This window comes from Sus scrofa, chromosome 12, assembly GCF_000003025.6.
Source record: "Sus scrofa isolate TJ Tabasco breed Duroc chromosome 12, Sscrofa11.1, whole genome shotgun sequence".
Taxonomy (NCBI): Eukaryota; Metazoa; Chordata; class Mammalia; order Artiodactyla; family Suidae; genus Sus; species Sus scrofa.
In genome coordinates this window covers 13,499,987-13,521,196 of record NC_010454.4, presented here as the reverse complement: position 1 = coordinate 13,521,196, position 21,210 = coordinate 13,499,987, and the positions used below count along the sequence as shown (strand labels likewise).

At 37.6% G+C, this 21,210-nt stretch overlaps 1 protein-coding gene across 9 annotated transcripts in view; it reads left to right on the top strand.

Annotated features, from left to right (window-relative positions):
• HELZ (helicase with zinc finger) overlaps positions 1-21,210 on the top strand; it is a 166,429-nt gene that overhangs the window by 133,783 nt on the left and 11,436 nt on the right. For 7 of the 9 annotated variants that reach the window (XM_021066748.1, XM_021066745.1, XM_021066746.1 and 4 more), the window contains one exon: positions 19,888-20,140. In XM_021066748.1, the coding sequence (XP_020922407.1) occupies positions 19,888-20,140 (253 nt within the window). The remainder of the gene's footprint in view (positions 1-19,887; positions 20,141-21,210) is intronic. The other 2 variants (XM_021066750.1, XM_021066749.1) reach the window with 1 other exon arrangement.

Below are 21,210 nucleotides of genomic sequence, written 5' to 3'. Positions count from 1 at the left end.
ATTACAGTTCTCTGAGAATGAGCCCTCTTCTGCTCTTGCAAGTACTGATACTGGCAATGCAGAGTCATCTTTTCAAGGCTACCACTGAGCTGGAGAAGCGGGAGAGTGGGACTATGGTAAATCTTGCTTTCTTATTGAAATTTCCTGTTTTTTCTTGATTAAGTGCTCCCCTGGTTGCTGTAAGCTTTAGTTTCCTGAATTCCAAGAAAAGGTGATGGTGACATTTGCCATATTTTTCATTGCTTTTATGGAGTTCTTTATTCCACCATTTTTACTGATGCCACTTGTGCTATTTTGATTTAACTAGCCAAGTGAGTTCATAATGTGTGGGGGAAATAACATGCCAACGTTTCTATAAGGTTTTATAAAATTTTGTACCTTGCCAAATACTGCTAAATGCTGACTAGTGTGCTGTAATCATTGATCTATTTAAATGTTTCTTAGTTTTGGAATTTCTTTGTACCTTTAAGCTCTTAACATTTGTTATAACTGTTAAGCTGTGAGTGTATGAATAAGTACCTTCAATCGTCAGTGGGTTCTTAGAGAGAAAATACTTTTGACAAAACATTTGGTCACCATTATTTTGATGCATGAGATTCACAAGTGATGACTAACTAGCAACACTGAAAAAAACACCTTGACAAGGAAAATATTATTTTACCACATTGAAGATTTTGACGTTTTCAGTGCATTAGGATAACTTTTGTGTGTTATGTTGTACAAAATGATATTGCATGAATCATCTCACAGAATGAATGGTTTATGTGCTTGCTGTTTATTTCTAGCCTTTTAAAATAATGTCTTTAACATTAACAATACAGAAAAGTGTTTTATTTCTCTACCTCCCGTGAATTCTTTTATTGCCAGAACCCTTGGTGGATTAATCTAAAGTGGGATGAAAACATCTAGATGTTAGCTTAACAGTTAACTTGAACAGATGGTTTTTCATATTGTTTCATTGGTTTTCTCTTTTTTATAATAATTTTGATTTTCCTTTGACAAAAGAAGTACATGGTCAGCATGGAAAATATGGAAGTTAGAGAAATTATTTCTGATTTCTCTAAACCAGGATAGCTACTGTAATGTCGAGAAGGAGGAAATTTCTACCCTTCTAGGTTCTTCTGGCTGGTCTAAGAATTAAATTGACATGAGACAGATTAACAGAAGAAAATCGAACAAAGTTTCATAACATCTGTATGTTGGAAGGGACCCAGGAAAACCGAATAACTCACTAAAGTGGTCGAAGCCCTTACCTTAAATACCATCTTCAGCTAAAGCCAAAAATGGATGCGGGCTAGCAGTTTGGGCTTTAGGTGGAGGAAAGCAATTGACATAGAGATGGAAAAGTAGAAGTTTCGTAAACCAGTGTTTGCTGGCTGTGCAGAGGCAGTGGGACACAGGAACTTTAACAAACCGATTTTGCTAGCTTCCTCCCTGCCTGCCACATCTAGTCCCTGCTGTAGTTATCTGCCACGACAGTTCCCTTTCTGAAACAGGTCCTTATCTACATTCTTTTTTTTTTTTTTTTTTTTTTTTTGCCACCAGGGAACTCCATCAAACTACCTTTTTTTAGGCAGTTAGGAGGAAGGGAAGGTCAAAGGTTTTTCCTCAGTCTTTGGGGCTTTAGAAACAATCAGCCTAAACAAATCCTCAAGCCAGAGAGACATTCTAGGGTGACTGATTTTGCTCCCCTACGGTAACAGATAGCTTTTCATAGCATTTCCAGATAGAAACATGTGCATGATGTTTGGAGGGGGTTGCCCTTGGAGACAAAAAAATTTTTTTCTCCCTAATTTATGCTTTGCTCAGTTATATCACCCTTTCAAACCTTTCTTTCCACCAGGTCAAGCAACCTAAATGGAATCTTGATCCTATTCTATAATACTTTTTTGCTGCTTAAAATTTTGAGAGTATTCTCATTTAGATGCTTAAAGCTTAACTCCATGGGTTTTCCTTACCTACCTCAAATGCAACGAAAGCCCTGATCCTCAACTGCTTGGCTGAGGCTAGGGCTCTGTGGTCTGGCAGTGATGCCCGCATCCTCCCCCACTCTTGTTCTTTACTGGTGTGATGGGATAAGGGGGAGGGCAAAAGGCAGAAGTGCCCTCCTTATCTGGGCCAGGTTACAGACCATTGCTAATTGGAAATAGATTGATAAACTGCTCCAGTTAGATTTCAAATTTCAGTGTAAGCTTAGGGGCGTGATTTAATTTTCTCCAAATATTTAGCCAGCTGTGTTCATACTTCTTTAAGTTATTGCATTTTCACTAAGTAGGATAGTAGCTTTCTTGTCCAATAGTAAATTCTTTACAGTAGCACTGTATCATACTTGCATTTCAAGTCACTGCAGTTAGCTGTGGAGGAAGCTAAGATTCAAAGAGAAACAACAGAAGTTAACTCTTGGCTTCTGAGCTTCCAAAGGGTTCAGTTTCAGTACTTTTGGTGTGATTCAGGGTTTTTTAAGGATAATTTTGATGTGAATGAGGTTTTTCACTTTGCGTGATAACTTTAGAATCTCATCTCTGAGTAAGATGAGGTGTTCCAGCATATACTATGGTCTGTTTCTGGACTTTCTATTTTTCTCCTCATCTGTGTTTCTGTACCGGAATTACACTGGTTTAATTTTTGAGGCACTCTGGTATTCTAATTTGGTAGTCTAAAGTACTTTTTTTCTCCTTTCAGTTTCTGACTGGGGAGTGCGGCAGAGAGGAAAGTTATTCTCTGGTTTTTCTACTAGCAGTTTAGAATACCTGGGCGAACTCTCTTTAAACAAAAACAAGACAAAAACCTTTCTTAGGTTTTAATTTCAATTACATTACATGGATAGCTTAAATTGGGGGAATTTTTATCTTTACAGATATTTTAAACCTCTCCTTTAGGAACTGGTATAATCTAAATATTTTGGTTTTTTTCCCCCTTTCTCCTCCCCTTCCTCCCGTCTACCCTCCCTTCCTTTTTTATTGTTTTCTGAATGTTCAACTGTAAAATTCTATAGCATCTTCATTTCTGGTTAAATTTACTCTCAGGTTAATTTGTCCTTGTTTTTTGTTACAAATGGGACCTTTTTTTATTTTTTGCTTTTTAGGGCTACACTTGAGGCATATGGAGATTCCCAGGCTAGGGGTCGAATTGGAGCTGCATCTGCTACCTACTCCACAGCTCATAGCAACGCCATATCCTTAACCCACTGAGCAAGGCCAGGGATTGAACCTTCATCCTCGTGGGTACTAGTCAGATTCTTTTCCGCTGAGCCACGACAGGAACTCCTGGGACCTTTTTAAAATTTTTTTTTATTTTAATTTTTTTTATTACTCAATGAATTTATTACATTTATAGTTGTACAATGATAAAAATTATTGTATTTTCCAGTCATTTTATTTTGAGAGACAAATCTCCAGTTTTCTTAAGTGGGGATAGTTTTACCACATTACAAAGTTTTAACATAGATCCAGCAGTGATGCCGATACTGGTGCATAGCAAAGGTTTTGCCATTTAAGACATGCTTTGCCATGAAATAATTTGATTAAAAATGCTCAGTAGTAATAAATGGAAAATTCTTTTTACAAGAGTTATTATACTAGTCTCCAGATTTTTATGAAGCTGGACATTTTTGTGTTGCAGTGGTGGTATTGTTGTAATGGCCTTCTGGGGAAATGGAATGCTTGTAAGTCATTAATTTTGATCAGCTTTCAGTAAATCATCATTTACCTATGTCATCTTAGAGATGACATGTATATCTCTGTGATGTATCTGCTTTGAAATATTTCTTTTTTTATATATAATGATTTTTTTTTCATTATAGCTGGTTTACAGTGTTCTTCCAATTTTCTACTGTACAGCATGGTGACCCAGTTATACATACATGTATAGATTCTTTTTTTCTCACATTGTCATGCTCCATCATAAGTGACTAGATATAGTTCCCAGTGCTACACAGCAGGATCTCATTGCTTATCCATTCCAAAGGCAATAGTCTGCATCTGTATAATGATGCTTTGAAATATTTCTGTCTTATGTGTTGGCTTTTGAACAAAGATACTTTTGACCTATTTCTTTTCTTTTTTTCTTTCAAACAGCTCTCATTTTGAAGTTAGTTATTTTTAGGAAGTTTTTGTCCTTCCGTACTCAGTGATTTCAATACTGTTGTCTAATCACACACACACCCCTTCCTCCCCGCCCCACCACCACCACACGTCCCCTGCTGTGGAGCAAGGTATTGTACAGATGTAGCTTGAAGATTATACTCTTGGCTGATCGAAGTATTCTGCCTATTTTGACTTCAGAAGTGGATGATGATAGCTCATGATTTATGTTGCATAACCAGGTAGTAATATTGTTATCTCCTCAGAGAGAGCATCAATGTATGGTACCTAATAAACCATCTAATGCACATAACAGAGACAGTGATCAACAGATTAATAAATGACCTCTATTCATGCTTAAATTATCAAAACTATTCATTCCAATGAGATGCTGTGTTTTGATTAAAGTTTCTGGCACTATTGTTAATGAGATTTGGAATTTCCACCAGAGCATTTAGCTCTTCCTTAGGGATCAGCTTTGGGAGTATAGTTATAAATAGAGGCCTAACTCATTAAGTCGCTGCCCTTCCCCCCAGTTAGTTATTTATACGTATATGTGTGAAATGGCTTGCTAACCTTGTAAGTCAGAGATGTACTTTATAAGACAGTGGTAAGCAAATTATGAATTTTTACTGAAACTGACAACCATTTTCAACAATAGAAATGTGTACATGAAGTTAGTCATTTAGCTTTTCCTTCTTAAATGGCTTCTGAAATTTAAATGTTATACTTTAATTTTTAGAAGGAGGTATTAGCAGTAGACTTAAATAATGATCTATGTTTATAGCAGTAGACTTAAATAATGATCTATGTTTAGCGACATAGCAGTTTCACAGTTTAAGCATGAAGAATGTTTATAAACACACAAACATATATGGCGTTGATACTGAACCCAAGAATAAGGCTCTCTGACAAGAGTAGAATGAGTCTTTAAGCCATAAATAATGAAATTATTTAAGGCTTGAAGACTCTTGGAGTTCCCGTCGTGGCGCAGTGGTTAACGAGTCAGACTAGGAACCATGAAGTTGCGGGTTCGGTCCCTGGCCTTGCTCAGTGGGTTAAAGGATCCGGCGTTGCCGTGAGTGTGGTGTATGTTGCAGACGCGGCTCGGATCCCACGTTGCTGTGGCTCTGGCATAGGCCGGTGGCTACAGCTCCAATTCGGCCCCTAGCCTGGGAATCTCCACATGCCGCAGGAGCGGCCCAAGAAATGGCAAAAAGACAAAAAAAAAAAAAAAAAAAAAAAAAAAACCTGAAGACTCTAAATCTGAGTGCCACTCATTGATAGATAGGGTTGCCATCTAAAAGTAAAGGAACAAGATCTGATTGGCAGGAAATGTATGTGTAGAAAGAATAGTTAAACTCATTACCTGTAATGTACTTTATTGTTATCAGTTAGCATGCTCTCTGTGGTTTTTTGAATTTAAAAAACTTAAAAAGTTTGTATATATCATAACATTTACATTATTTTAGCAAATACATCAAATTGTTGATGATTGTTTAAGTTAGTGATAGATTATGTTTGGACACTTTAATAATAGAAAGTTAAAATATATTCCCCTAGTCAGAGACTGATTTATTGAAGTCTTTAAAATAGAACTTTGGCATTAGTTGAGGCCTTCATGACGTTTATTCTAACTCCTCCTTCTTAAAGGAAACTGAGATACCAAGACATTAAGGGACTTAGAACTTAAGCAGTTACTAATTACAGTGGAGCTGTGACTCCCGCCTTCCAGTTTTGTGCTGTTTCTGGAGCATCTTCAGATCTTTATGCCATGAGTAAGGTTTATTCCCGGAAAATGAGAAATGATTGCAATTATATGAAGTAGATGTTGGGGGGAGGTGCAAATTATGTTCTTGGGACCAAAGAATTAAATCTTCAGTTATATAAAGTTTTCCTTTGGGGACAGGAGGAGGAATGGTGGTGGAGAGCAAGGGAGATGGTTCATTTTAGAATTCTTGATGCTTAAAAGCTATCCAGTTCTAGCTACTAAGTGTTTGATTGTTCAAATGATTAATACAGAGATCTGAAATACCAGAAAATTAACTATAAGGAGTGTACTTCATTTCTCAGTATTTTTTAAAAATTAAGCAAAGATTCTCTGGCATTACCTTGTTTTAAAGATCATGATTCTTCAGAGAAAATGCAAATGTGACTTGAAGGTTAACTTTTGTGTACTATTTTATTTCCTGCCCAAGCTGGCATTTTTTATTGTAAGGGGGATTGTGGTCAGTAATTGATACCTTGACTGTTTCACATTCAGGAAGAGTTTAACAAGAGCCATATGGAATCAAAAAAGCTCGAAAAGTCACAGCAGTGAATCTGACATTTCTCTCTTAGACGTAATTTTGCATTCATTCTAGTGTCTCCTCTGTTACCTTATGTTTGGATGTAGGAAAAGAATATTGCTTGGTGGGAAAATACTGTTTGCAAATTTTAAGTGCCCTTGCCTGTAAGATGGTATTTTTCTTTAGTTACTCCTATCTTGATTTTAGTGCACTTTGCTACAAAGTCTCATTAATTTCAGTACAACCATTTTTGTTTTCAAGAAAAACAATAGCAAAACCCAGAAATAAATGTACTGTGATTTTGGAAATTAAGATAAATTTTTGCTTCTGTTATTATAATTGGATCTTATGGACGTAATGTGACATTAAAGGTATTTTTAAACATCTATTAAAATAATACATTTTATTTTTAAAATAATTATTTTAAAATAATAGGAAATAAATGGTGCAGAGTGACATAGCTGTTTAGGCAAACAGTGATGGTGGCCTGGACTATGATGGAGCAGTGGAAATGGTGAGAGGTAAATTCAAGAGCTGTTTGTAGGTAAAACCTGTAGGAGCTCCTGGTGGGTTAGATGTGATTTGAAATGAAGTGAAATAATCTGTTTCTTATTTCCACTAGCTGCATGGCGGTTGCTCAGTTGCCACATGTGGCTAGCGGCCACCTCATTGAACAGCGCAGGGACAGAGCACCTCCATCATCTGAGAAAGGTCTTTCGGATAGCACTGCTCGAGGGAAAGACACACACCTTTCAGCTCTTTGAAACTGTCTTATGTCATTTCTTTGATAATTGCCTACCACCTCTTTTCTCTGTTTCTCGCTTTCTGAAACTTCTGCTGATAAGATGTTAGACTTCCTGGATTCACCAAATCCTTATTTTCTGAGATATCTCCTTGATTTTATCTACAAACCCTTCTATCACATTTTATTTATATATATGTGTGTGTATATATGTGTGTGTGTGTGTGTGAGTGTATGTGTGTATGTGTGTGTGTGTGTATATATATATATATATATATATATATATATATATATAAAATATGTTTTTTTTTTTTCCCTTAGGGGCACACCTGCAGCATATGGAAGTTCCCAGGCTAGGGGTTGAATCAGAGCTGCAGCTGCTGGCCTACACCACAGCAACTCCAGATCCGAGCCGTGTCTGCAACCTACACTGCAGCTCAGGGCAATGCCGGATCCTTAACCCACAGAGTGAGGCCAGGGATCAAACCCGAAACCTCATGGATACTGGTCAGGATCGTTTCCACTGAGTCACAACATTTTGTATTTGAACCCTCAGATTGTTAAATTTCTGAGAGTTCTTCATTCTTAGAGGTTTTTTGGTGACATCTTATTTTTGTTTTTATATAACAGTACCTTTTTAGAGGAAACCAATTGAGAGTTTGTTGTTGTCTTATTTTAGATTTTTAGTGAGAACCAAAACAGTATTTTAACAATATTTTAAAAATACTATTACTTCTTTTTCCTTGACCTCCGTTTTTCCTGGTTGTTTTATCTGTAACCATTTTTTATGCTAGAGACTCCCTCTAAGTATCTGGTAACCCTTGATTATCTGTGTTACTAAGGACTTACTGACTGGCAGGCCTTTCTTTCTGGGGACTTTTTAATGGTCGAGTCCCTCTGGTTGTTGGGAAGGAGTGCAGAGTAAGGCCACTTGTTCCCTGTACAAACTTTCGGTTCCTCCTTTCTGATTTTTATTTTTTCCCTGAAAAGTAGTTAATTAGTTCATATGGTTTCCATTATTACTGATTTGTGCTTTTTTAAATTGAAGTGTAGTTGACTTACAATCTTGTATTAGTTGCAGGTGTAAAGCATAGTGATTTGGTTGTGTATGTGTATATCTGTATTCTTTTTTTTCCTGTTTTCCATTGTGGTTTATTATAAGATATTGAATATAGTTCCCTGTGCTATACAATAAATCCTTGTTGTTTATTTTATATATGGTAGTGTGCATCTGCTAATCCCATCTCCCAGTTTATCACCCCCCCTTCCCTTTGGTAACCATAAGTTCGTTTTCTGTGTCTATGAGTTCGTTTCTGTTTTGCAAATAAGTTCATTTTTACTATTTTTTAGATTCCATGTATAAGTGATACCATATAATATTTGTCTTTGTCTGGCTTACTTCACTTACTGTGGTAATCTCTGGATCCATCCATGTTGCTACAAATGGCATTATTTCATTCTTTTTTATGGTGAAGTAATAATCCATTGTATATATACCATATCTTCATTGTCCATTCTTCTGTTGATGGACACTTGAGTTGCTTCCATCTCTTAGCTGTCGTTAAATAGTGCCACTGTGAACACTGGGGTGCATGTATCTTTTTGAGTTAGAGCTTTCGTCTTTTCCAGATGTATGTCCATTAGTGGAATTGCTGGATCATATGGTAGCTCTATTTTCAGGTTTTTTTGAGAGGCCTCTGCACTCTTTTCCATAGTAGCTTCACCAATTTACGTTCCCACCAGCAGTGTGGGAGGGTTCCCTTTTCTCCACACCCTCTCTAGCACTTATTATTTGTAGACTTTTAGGTGATGGCCATTCTGACCCATGTGAGGTAATAATACCTCATTGTAGTTTTGATTTGCATTTCTCTAATAATTACCAATGTTGAACATCTTTTCATGTGTCTATTGGCCATCCGTATGTCTTTTTTTAATCCACCCAATTTTATCCCTTCGTCTTTCCTTCCATTTTTATTGTAGCTGGTGTTTCTGAGACCCAAGCCTGCTTCTTCCACAGACACTTTCTTCCATGTAGTCCAGGAATGTCTTTCTCTGTTGATGACCAGTTATCCAGTCTTGATTGTTGAAGATCTTTTACGTTCATTTTAAAAATTGTTTTAGTGGAATCTTGGGCCAGTCTCCAACATCAACTGGGAACTATGCTTTAAAAAAAAAAATACTATTTTATAATTTATCAAGTCTTTCACACCAACCTATAGACAGACATTATGATTGCAAACTACAGCTTACCCAGCACATATTACCTGGCTTGTTAATATGGATTGTTTTTAATCTTACAGTGATACTCCTTTCCTCCCTCCTTTTTAGTTCTGTCTTTCTAGGTAACTGTGAAACTGTAGCACATTGGTTTAGATAAGATCATAACCTTATGGGGACCTAAATTGAAGTAAATTAGTAGAGCTCAAGGGTGTTCTGCAGTCAAGAATTTCCTCTTCAAAGCTTGGGGAAATATTTAACATTCAGCATTTAAATTATTTTGTCAAGAATTTTTTGAGGGTTTTTATCACGTCCCAGGCATAGTATTAGATGCTGGGAATACACAAGTGAGTGAGATCTGGTTTCTGCCCCGGAATCTTTGCATGTCCTTGATGTTTTAATATTGGTCAAGGTTACATTGCCTTAAGCTCTTAGAGCACACAAATTCAAGCTGAAAACATATTTTTAGATTAAAAGAGAAATGCCAGCCTCTCCAAAAAAATCGGTTTTGTCAAACCAATAATCTTCATATTGTATGAAGATTTATAGTTGAACAAGATGTAATGCAATGGGATTTAGTGATGCTTTAGACCGATAAATTTTTAAAATTGTGAAAACTTACTAAATGCCCCCAGAAATTAGATGTGGTTTAACTCAGGGAGTACCAACTGATAATCTAGATTTGTTTTGTTTACTTGTTCAGTGGTTTTTAGAAAATTAAATTTGGAATTCCCATCGTGGCTTAGCGGTTAACAAACCGATTAGCATCCATGAGGACGCAAGTTCAATTCCTAGCCTTGCTCAGGGGTTAAGGATCTGGCGTTGCTGTGAGCTGTGGTGTAGGGTGCAAACCCGGCTTGGATCTGGCATTGCTGTGGCTGTGGTGTAGGCCGGCAGCTGCAGCTCTGATTTGACCCCTAGCCTGGGAACTTCTATATGCTGTGGGTGCAGCCCTAAAAAGACAAACAAACAAACAAATAAACAAAAACCTATTAATTTCTTCTGTACTTATTTTTCATCCATAAAAGAGAATTTCTCCTCATTGAATGTTTAATTACCTAAAACCCAGTCTATATAGAAAAGGCAGAATGATTTATTCTTCTCCTTTATTAGTCAGTGTTCAGAATAATGAATTAGTGCCTTGGAAGGCCCCACAGATGACCACTGAGGCTCTTCCTCCCCGCCTTTTTTTTCTTTTTGAATAGCATCATGTACCAGGTATCATTGCGTATTTGAATTTTTAGTTCATTGCATTCTCCTTTTTTCACACATTGTTCTATCTTTGTCCAGTGGGAGGCCCTTTAGTGTTGGTACCTTTGTCCTTTCGTCATTGGTCCTTTGTCCTTTTGATCGTTGGTGGCTTCCTTGCTTTCAAGCGTGACAAGATGTCTCTGGCTCATCTTATAAATTTTCTGCCCCTGACCAGGAATCAGTTATTTCTCAGAGAGCCCTATGGAGACTATGCTCAAGTGCTCAAGATGCTCATTTACTGATGGTCCCTGCCTTTCCACTTTGTAGTGCTTTGGTTTTGAAAGAGAAAACTAAATCTTGAGAACATGCTGATATTACCAAGTCACAAGAATGATGATTAGGTTTTTAAAATTTGTATATTTTCTTTTCCACAAAAGATCATGGTTCGTAATAAATGACTAACACGGTCGTTTGCTTCCTATAGATTGATAAGGGAGATAGATAAGACGAGGTAGATGGATGTGTGTGGATAACAGTTTTATGATAACAATACTGATGTTTAAGTTAGCAGTAAATGCAACTGAAGTTATCTTTGTGGTTCATATTATCCCAAGGCTGTATTCCATTGATACATGTTTAGTTAAAATACTGGATTTTAAAGGCATCCGAAATAATTCTTATGTGTGGTTATAGCATTCATTTGATAAGCATTTCAGTTTATTTCTATTTGTTTTTAGTTTTAAAATCTAATTTTGATTTTAAGAAGCATTTATAAGTACATGGTCCTAAAGTCCAAATTATAAAACAAACAATATTCACAGGTTAAACTTCCATTCCTGTTCTCTGTTCCTTGCTTTATCTCTTTCTCCAGAGAAAGCCATTATTACTGTTTTTTAGTTTATCCTTCCATATTTCTTTTTGAAAATAGAAGCAAATACATGTACATGTATATATACTTAACTCTCTTAGATAAAAGGTAGCATATTATACATATTGCCTTGCTAGATTAGAGGTCATCCATAGCATTATATAGAAATCTTTCTCGGAGTTCCCTTTGTGGCTCAGTGGCTAACAAATCCGACTAGGAACCATGAGGCTGCAGGTTCTATCCCTGGCCTGGCTTAGTGGGTTAAGGACCCAGCGTTGCCATGAGCTGTGGTGTAGGTCACAGATGCGGCTTGGATCCCAGGTTGCTGTGGCTATGGTGTAGGCTGGCAGCTACAGCTCCTATTAGACCCCTAGCCTGGGAACCTCCATATGCTGTGGGTGCAGCCCTAGAAAAGACAAAGAAAGAAAGAAAGAGAGAGAGAGAGAGAGAGAAGAAAGAAAGAAAGAAAGAAATCTTTCTCATTCCTTTTATAGCTAGGTAGTACTTTGATTATATAACTAGTCTCCTATTGATGGCCGTTTGGATTGCTTCTAGTCCGTTGCTATTACAAATAATACTTCAGCATATGAATAGTTTTATGCATATGTCAGGAAGATCTCAAAGAGCTTTTATTTATGTGATACTGAAAAATCTGTCACTAGTTTTTCATACAAGCTATTAATGTTTAAAACTGAGAATTCAAAATAATTATTAATTCATTTAAAATTACAATGATAAACCTATTCCTTGTTAACAAAAATTATATTCTCCCTTGATACGTCACCACACCTCAGCAGTTGGTAGATTCATAAAGATTAGTTGCACCATGAAGTCAGAAATTTCACTGAGGTGCCCTTGATCACAGCAAAAGCCTCTAGGAGCCAAAACTCTGAGGAAGAGGAACATTTCTGTTCAGTGGAGCTGTGGTAATGAGAGGATGGGGCCAAACCTCACTGCCCTTTTTTCTCTCTGTCCTCCCGCCCCTTGATCGTAGATATGCACCCTTGTAGAAGTGGGTGGTTTCTGGTCAGAGGACTTTAAAGGGGAGTCCCAAGGAGCTAAATTACTTAAGAGCTCATGGAAAGGATGAACTTAAGGACATAACTGTAGCATTGTTGTGACTTCATGGACTCTCAGGTCTGACTTATGCATATACTGAGCAGATCCTAAATAGCACACCAAGACACTGAGCTACTGGATGAACCTCTGATCAGGTCACAGACTGAATCCAGAGAGACACACACTCATTTCAGGTCCAGATAGACCACAGAGTCTTTGAAAACTAAACTGACTTTGGAAACATAGCCCACAGAAGACAGATTGCAACTAAACCTTACCAGATCAGTTGCCTGCTGAAACAAAAAATATCAATATCAGTATTCTCCACAGGATCTAAAAAAAACCCTGAGTCTCATAACTTAATATTTTAAATGTCCAAGATAGGGACTTCGCTTGTGGTACAGCAGATTAAGTATCTGAATTGTCACTGCAGTGCCCAGGTTGCTGCCATGGCACAGGTTTGATCCCTGGCCCAGGAGTTTCCACATGCCAATAAATATAAACAAACAAACAAACAAATAAATAAAATGTCCAAGATGCAATCCACAATTACTCAGTATTTAAGAAATTACAAAAATCTCAACTCATGCAGGAAAAGACAACAGATGTCAATGATAAGATGACAGATTGTGGATTTCTCTGAAAAACACTTTAAAGAATCTTATTATTAAAATGCTTCAAAGAGCAATCACAAATGTTAAAATAAAAAATCAAACAAATGTTAAAATAAAAACCTTGAAACAAATATTAAAATAAAAAGGGAGTTCCCGTCATGGCTCAGTGGAAATGAATCCAACTAGGAACCATGAGGTTTCAGGTTTGATCCCTGGCCTTGCTCAGTGGATTAAGGATCTGGCGTTGCTGTGAGCTGTGGTGTAGGTCACAGATGCAGCATGGATCTGGTGTTGCTGTGGCTCTGGCATAGGCCAGCAGCAACAGCTCTAGTTAGCCCCCTAGCCTGGAAACCTTCATATGCTTCAGTGTGGCCCTAAAAGGTCAAAAGACAAAAGCAATAAGTAAATTAATTAAACAAAATCTCATCAATGAAAGAGACAATATTAAGAAAAAAACCAAGCGGACATTTTTTTTTTTTAATTTTTTTCGTCTTTTTGCCATTTCTTGGGGTGCTCCCGTGGCACATGGAGGTTCCCAGGCTAGGGTCTAAGCAGACATTTTAAAACTGAAAATTCAGTAACCAAAAATTTAAAACTCGCCTGATGGATTCAGTAGCAGAATGGAAATGACAGAGTCCTCAGTGAACTTGAAGGTCAATAGAATTTACCTAATCTGGACAACAGTGAGACAAAAGATTAAAGGAGAAATTAAAAAAAAAAAAAATGAACAGCACCTCAGAGTCCTGTGGGACAAAAACAAAAGACTGAGTATTCGATCTTTTGAATTTCATCAGAGTCCAAAATGGAGTGAAGAAAAAAATGTGATGTTGAAAAATGTCTTTGACAAAATGATAGCCTGAAAACATCCCAAGTTTGGTTAAAGTCATAGCCTACAAATTTAAGGAGCAGAGTGAATCCCAAGTAGGAGAAATCCAAAGAAATTTTCACCTAGACATGTTGTAATCAAACAGCTGAAAACAAAAAACAAAGAAAATAGTCTTGAAGGAAGCCAGAGAAAAACATCTCATTAAAGAACAATAATTCAAATGACTAAAGATTTCTCATCAGAAACCATGGAAGCCAGGAGGACATGGCAAAAATATATATTTTTTTAAAGTATTTTTTTAGACCTTTCTTTCTTTTTTTTTTTTTTTTTGTCTTTTTGCTATTTCTTGGGCCACTCTTGCGGCATATGGAGGTTCCCAGGCTAGGGGTCGAATCAGAGCTGTAGCCACAGCCTACGCCAGAGCCACAGCAACTCGGGATCCGAGCCGAGTCTGCAACCTACACCACAGCTCACGGCAATGCCAGATCCTTTAACCCACTGAGTAAGGCCAGGGATCGAACCCGCAACCTCATGGTTCCTAATCGGATTCGTTAACCACTGCGCACAATGGGAACTCCAAAAATATTTTTGAAGTGACAAAGGAAGAGAACTTTTACCCAGAAATATATAAGCAGTAAGACTGTTCTTCAAGAATGAAGGTAAAATAAAGAGATTTTCCAATAAAGAACAACTAAGAGAATGTTTAGCCAGCAGACCTCCTCTAAAAGAATTGTTAAAGGAAGTTCTTCAGACAGAGGGAAAATGATACCAGAAGGAAACTAGGCACATCATCAATGAAAGTCGAGCAAGAAACAAGAATGTTTCTATAAGAAACATTAAAAATATAATAATATAGGTAGTTAAAAACATACGATAGACTTCAGAGCAAAGAAATTATCATAAAGGCAGACGTTAATATTGATAAAAGGATCCATACGTTGAAAGCAAATAATCCTAAATATGTATGCACCTAACAACAGAACTTCAGAATATGTGAAACAAAAACCTTTAGTTTTAGGAGTAATAGACAAAGCCACAGTTATATGTTGAGACTTCCACTCTCAGTATTTAAAGTCTCAGTATTTAATCGATACGTAGACAGAAAGAAAATCAGCCAGAATATAGAAAAAGTGAACATCATTAACCAACTGAATTTCATTGCCGTTTATAGAACACTCCAACCAACAGAATATATAATCTTTCCGATGCGCACTTAATATCCATCAGTTAAATGTTATCTGACATAATGGAATTAAACTAGAAATGCATAACTAAAGGATAACAAGAACATCTCCAAAACTTGGAAATCAAACTGCCTATATCTAAATAGTTCATGGATTACAAGGAAATCTCAAGGGAAATTAGAAGATATTTTGAACTAAATGAAAATATAATATGTCCAAATTTGTGCGATGCAGCTAAAGCAGTCCCAGAGGGAATTTTATAGCATTAAGTGCTTATATTAGAAAAGAAAATAGGTCTCAGATCAATTATCTAAGCTTCTATCCCAAGAAATTAGAAAAGGAAAAATAAATTAAAATCAAGCAGAGGGAAAGGAGTAATAAAGATGAGAACCAAATTCAATAAAAATGAAAACAGAAAAATAAGAGAGAGGAAAAAAAATCAATGGAACCCAAAGCCAGTTCTTTGGAATGATCAGTAAAACGAATAAGCGTTTAGCAAGGTTGACAGAGAAAAGGAGAGAAGCACAGACTACCAGTATCAGGAAAGAAAGAGGAAATATCGCTGGACCCAGTAGACATTAAAAGGATAATGATAAGGGAGTACTGTGAAGAGAACTCTGCATAAAATTCAACAATTTAGATAAAATGGACTACTTCTCTGAATACCAAACTATAAAAACTCACTGAAGATTAAACAGATAGCATATGAATAGTCTTCTAACTGTTAACAAAATTAAATTTGTAGTTTAAAAACTTTCCAAAGAAGAAATCTGCAGGCCCAGATGGTTTGCTACTGAATTCCTCCAAACATGTAAAGAAAACCACCAATTTATACAGTCTCTTCCAGAGACTGGGAGAGAAGGGGACACTTGTTAACTTATTGAATATGGCTAGCATTAGTTTGATACCAAAACTAGACAGAGATAGTACAAAAAAGAAAACTACAGATATCTGTGAACTTTGATGCAAATATCATCAACAAAGCATTAACGAATTGAATTCAGCAATACATAAAAAAGACTAATACGCTGTGATCATATCAGGTCTTATTCCAGCAAGGTTGGTTCAGTATTTTAAACTAAATCAGTGTAATTCACCATACTAACCGTCTAGAGAGAAAAAAATCGTATGACTGTATCCACAGATAACTCCTCCCCACCCCGCCCAAAACCCCCACACATTTGACAGAATATAGCATCCACTTATAAAAACTCTTGGCAACTGGAAACAGAAAGGAAATTCCTTAGCTTGTTAAAGGGCACCTATAGAAATCCTACAGCTGCCATCACGATTATGGGTAGAGAGACTGAATGCTGAATGCTTTCTCTAAGATAAGATGTCCAGTCTCAACCTTCCTATTCAACATTGTACTGGAAGTCTTAGCCAGTGCAGTACAGCGAGAAAAAGAAAATGCATAGATTGGAAAGGAAGAAATAAAACCATCCCTATTCACAGATGACATGATTTTCAGTGTTGAGGAAGCCAAGGAATGTACCCAGAAAACAAACCAACAGAAATCCTGTGATTTTAGCAAGGCTTGGGGCACAAATCAATCTCATTTCTCTTCACTAGCAATGTTCAGATGGAAACCAGAATGTAAAAGCAAATACCATTACAATAGCTCAAAGAAAAATTAAATACCAGCTGTAAATCTTATAAAACCTGTGTAGGATCTAAATGCTGAAAACCTCAAAACTGCTAAAATGTAACTTCTTTGTTGTTTAAACCATTTTATTCCGTTGTCAGCAAGATTTCTCTGCCTAAACTCAAATTACTTGTGAGACCAGATTCCAAAGTAGCAAACCATTTTTTCATGAATTTACCTTCATGTGTGTTTTATGAAGTAGATGTACCAGGAGACTATAATCTTCAACATACCTAATTTTAAGAACATTAAAACAATTTCAGATTTTGGTTCTTTTTCTAACATAGAGGGTCATTCGCATTCATAATATTATTTGAGATTGCATTTCATATTTCACGTACACATTCATCTTTGTCAGTAGCTGCTTAGGAGCTGTCATAAATACGTTTCACAGTACTTCTACAAGTCCTGCCGTGCGTGTCAACTCTTATTATTTTGTTGGATTTCCGTTTGGAAGCTACAGATGATTCACATTTTCTAAAAAGTTGAATATTTTCTCCTTTAAAAAAAAAATCCTTCCACTGCTTTCTGATTTTTAATTTTCCTCCTTTAAGCTTTTTGGTTCATGTATCTATTCATTGCAAAAAGGTGTTTGTTTATACTACTGTGTATTTGTGTTCAGTATTTAATGAAAAGGGGCTTATAAAATTAATGCCTGAAATTCACATGAATACGTTTAAGTGTTCTGTATCACCAAGGGATTTGAGTATTATGACCTATTTTCTGAGGCCATAGTTTTGTACATTAGTTTTGTACTTCAGTCTTCACACATAAAGATTTTAAAATGTGATCCCCTACAGTTTGTAACTGGGTTAAACACTCAGGGCATAGTAATAAAAAGAAACACTTCATTTTGATTCTAAGAGCTAATCATCTTCATTACAAATCTTGATTTTTTAAAAAAAGGCGCACTGTACAAGCAGTTGTGACCAGTCATTGAGGCGTTGCCTTGCCATAGAGAACATAAAGCAGTTAGAAAGATTGGTTGTTATACTTAATACCATAAGTTAATGATCTAGACAGATTCTGATGTGCCGATTCAATTCACTGTTGACACTAGTTAGAATGGTTAATATTCTAGTGAATAAGAATCAAATTCAGAATGATCTTGACTACTGAAAAAATTTACCTTTAAAGCAGAGGAAAATTAAAGATGGGTTTAGATACTATACTCAGAGACAAAAGAACAATTAAAATATATGAGAAAAGGAAAATATATGAGAAAAGGAATTAGCTAGATGAAAGTATTATCTCTCGCCCTCCTCATCTACTAGCTAGCTTTGGAAATGCAGAAACAGCCTGGAACTCTGGTTTAATAGTGAGAGCGTGTCTCTTCCTTCCCTTTCCCTCCTTTCTGCTCAAGGGCAGCCAGTCCAGACCGATTTCCTTCCCTGGTTTATATCTTTGTGGTGACTTTATCCTCACATACTTAACACCCACAATTTTTCCCATTTAATTGGCCTGACAACATCTGCTTATGCAGTCTTATCCACCCCAGGCCCTGGCCAAAAAAAAGAAAGAAAGAAAGAAAGAAAGACTCCAGCTATTTCTGCGCCATTTTATCTCTCTTTCGTCTTTGTAATCTAACCGTCAGTTCCTGATTTCCAATTATTACTAAGAATAATGGTAAAAGAAAGATTACGCCGAATCATAATGGCCACAAATTGAATAGCAAATCTGTTATTGTTAGGGGAGGGGAAGGGGCAGTAAAAAGCCGAGCCCATTCTGTCATTTAAGATCTAACATGGAATCTTATCTTTATATGTAACATTAACAAACCCTTCCTTTGTGCCAGATACTGTTCTAAATGCTGAATTCATTTAATTCTCACAACAATCATCAGAAGTAGATACTGTGGATAATGAAGCTGCATTTACAGATGACACTTAAGAGGTTAAGTTAGTTGCCCAGGGTGACATTGCTAGTAAAAAGCAGCTTGATAGGGAGTTCCCATTGTGGCTCAGTGGTAACCAACCCAAGTATCCATGGGGATGTGGGTTCGATCCCTGGCCCCGCTCAGTGGGTTAAGGATCCAGCGTTGCCGTGAGCTGCAGTGTAGGTTGAGACGTGGCTTGGATCTGGCATTGCTGTGGCGTGGCATGGGCTGGTGGCTGCAACTCTAATTTGACCTGACCCCTAGCCTGGGGTCGAATATGGTGCAGGTGCAGCCCTAAAAAGACAAAAAAAAAAAAAAAAAAAAAAAGGCAGCTTGAAGTCTAACCAGAGAGTCTGGCTCTAGACTGAAGCTGCCTGCCTGACCACTACTCCCACTGCTTTGCTGTTAGAACTGAAACCGAAGCTTGATCACAACAGTCAAGCCAGCAAAACTTGGAGGGTACGTAAGTAGCAAGAAAAACCTGGAAATGACTGGCAAATACTTCATATGAGGAGGGATAAAGAAATTTGGGTTGTGCAGCCTAGGGAGAAGGAAAATGTTAATTGGGTTTCAAACACATGGAGGATTTATTGAAGAATGGTCAATGTTCCATTTCAACCGAAAACTGAAAGAAGACGTGCAGTGAGTGCGATCAGCAGTGCTGATGTTGGGTAGGGAGAATCCTGTGTTGCTGCTGGTCTAAGGACTACTCAGCCAGGAGGTTGTGAAGGGCCCAGGAAGTCTAGAATGGATGAGTGTGTTCAAGATGGTTGTGATCAGTTGATGGTGACTGTAATTTCCCCATTTAATTCTAAGTGGATATGTTTTCTTCCTTCTTATCCTTAATCTAATGTTACCTAAAATGTCAGTAGAAATTTACAACTTAAGACACCGCCATATTTTACAGACAAGAAAACAAGGTCACGAGTTCCTGCTGTGGCGCAGCAGGTTAAGGATCCCTGGGTCGCAGCTTTGGCTTGGATTTGATCCCTGGCCTAGAAACTTCCATGTGTCATGGGTGTGGCCAAAAAATGAGGGGGGGAGCGTGGGAAGCTTTGAATACAGAGTCAGAAATTAGATGATGTTGTCACAGGACTACCTGCTAAGGGCCAGAACTGAGTTTTGAACCGAGGTCTCCTGACACCATGTCCAGAGCTCAGGCTGCTTTTGGAGGGGAGGTTTTCACAGTCAAGAGTATTTTTGAGAATTTCCACTTAATACAGTGGGATTGTTGTGTACCTGAGAGTGGGGTGTAAGTTTCACTGATTTATGAAATGTCCTTTCTCTTTGTGTAGTATGAACCCCGAGGACCTGGTCGGCCCTTGTACCAAAGAAGAATCTCATCTAGCTCAGTCCAGCCTTGTTCTGAAGAAGTAAGCACTCCTCAAGACAGTCTTGCTCAGTGCAAAGAGCTTCAGGACCATAATAACCAATCTTCTTTCAACTTTTCCTCCCCGGAGTCCTGGGTAAACACCACCTCATCCACCCCCTACCAGAACATTCCGTGCAATGGATCCAGCAGGACAGCTCAGCCCAGAGAGTTGATAGGTAAGACAGGGTTGGCGGGTTGCCACAACTGCAGTCCTAACTACTCACCTCCTGGGTATTTATGGAGTTTTCCTTCTCCCATCCCTTCCATTTGCATTGTTACCTTTTTTTTTTTTTTTTTTTTTTTTTTTGCTTTTTAGGGCCACACTCACAGCATATGGAAGTACCCAGGCTAGGGGTCGAATAGGAGCTGCAGTTGCCGGCCTACACCACAGCCACAGCAACGCCAGATCTGAGCCATGTCTGCAGCCTACACCACAGCTGACAGCAATGCCAGATCCTTAACCCACTGAGCAAGGCCAGGGATCAAACCCACATCCTTACGGATGCTAGTCAGGTTTGTTACCGCTGCGCCATGACGGGAACTATTGCATTGTTATCTGTGAACAGTGTTTAATGCTCATAGCTCATGGGTATGCTCAGGCATAATTATTAATTTAGAACTGTATTGATTTTGTATTTATAGTCCAGAAGGTAAGTGGATCTAACCATATTTCAGAACTGATGACTCGGATCGTTTTAACCTATGAGCAAATGAAAGAAGTAATGGAACCTAAAATGTATTGCTTGAGAAAAGCTTGTTTTCTGGACTTTTGTGTTTTCTTCAGGGTTAAGGGTGGGAGTTGGTGAGGTCATCATCAGTTTTCAAGGATTTATTGTCAGTAAAGTTGTTGACAGTTTGCTGCACAATAGAGTTTGGCCGCAAGAGAAACCTGTAAAGTCTAACACTTTGAGATTTAGAAATTCCGTCGTTATTCCCTGCGTTCTATTGAACTGAGAAATCCAAGGCCAAAGAGATAAAAAAGGAAGGCACAGAAAGGCATTGGAATGGACATGGCTCCAAACCTTTGTGGCCGGAAGGCTGAAGTCTTCCTCTTAGGCCTTGAACACCAATGCGTGTTTGTTTCCTTCTGTTTTAATGTCGAATGTAAAGAAATGTTAGGTGTGAAGAACGAGCCTGTTTCACTTCTCCAACCTGTCGCCTTCTGTTTGTGGGCAGTAGACTCTGTGAGCAAATCTGTAATCTGGCGAATTTCTGCCCTGGCAGCATCCACCTTTGTATTCGAAAT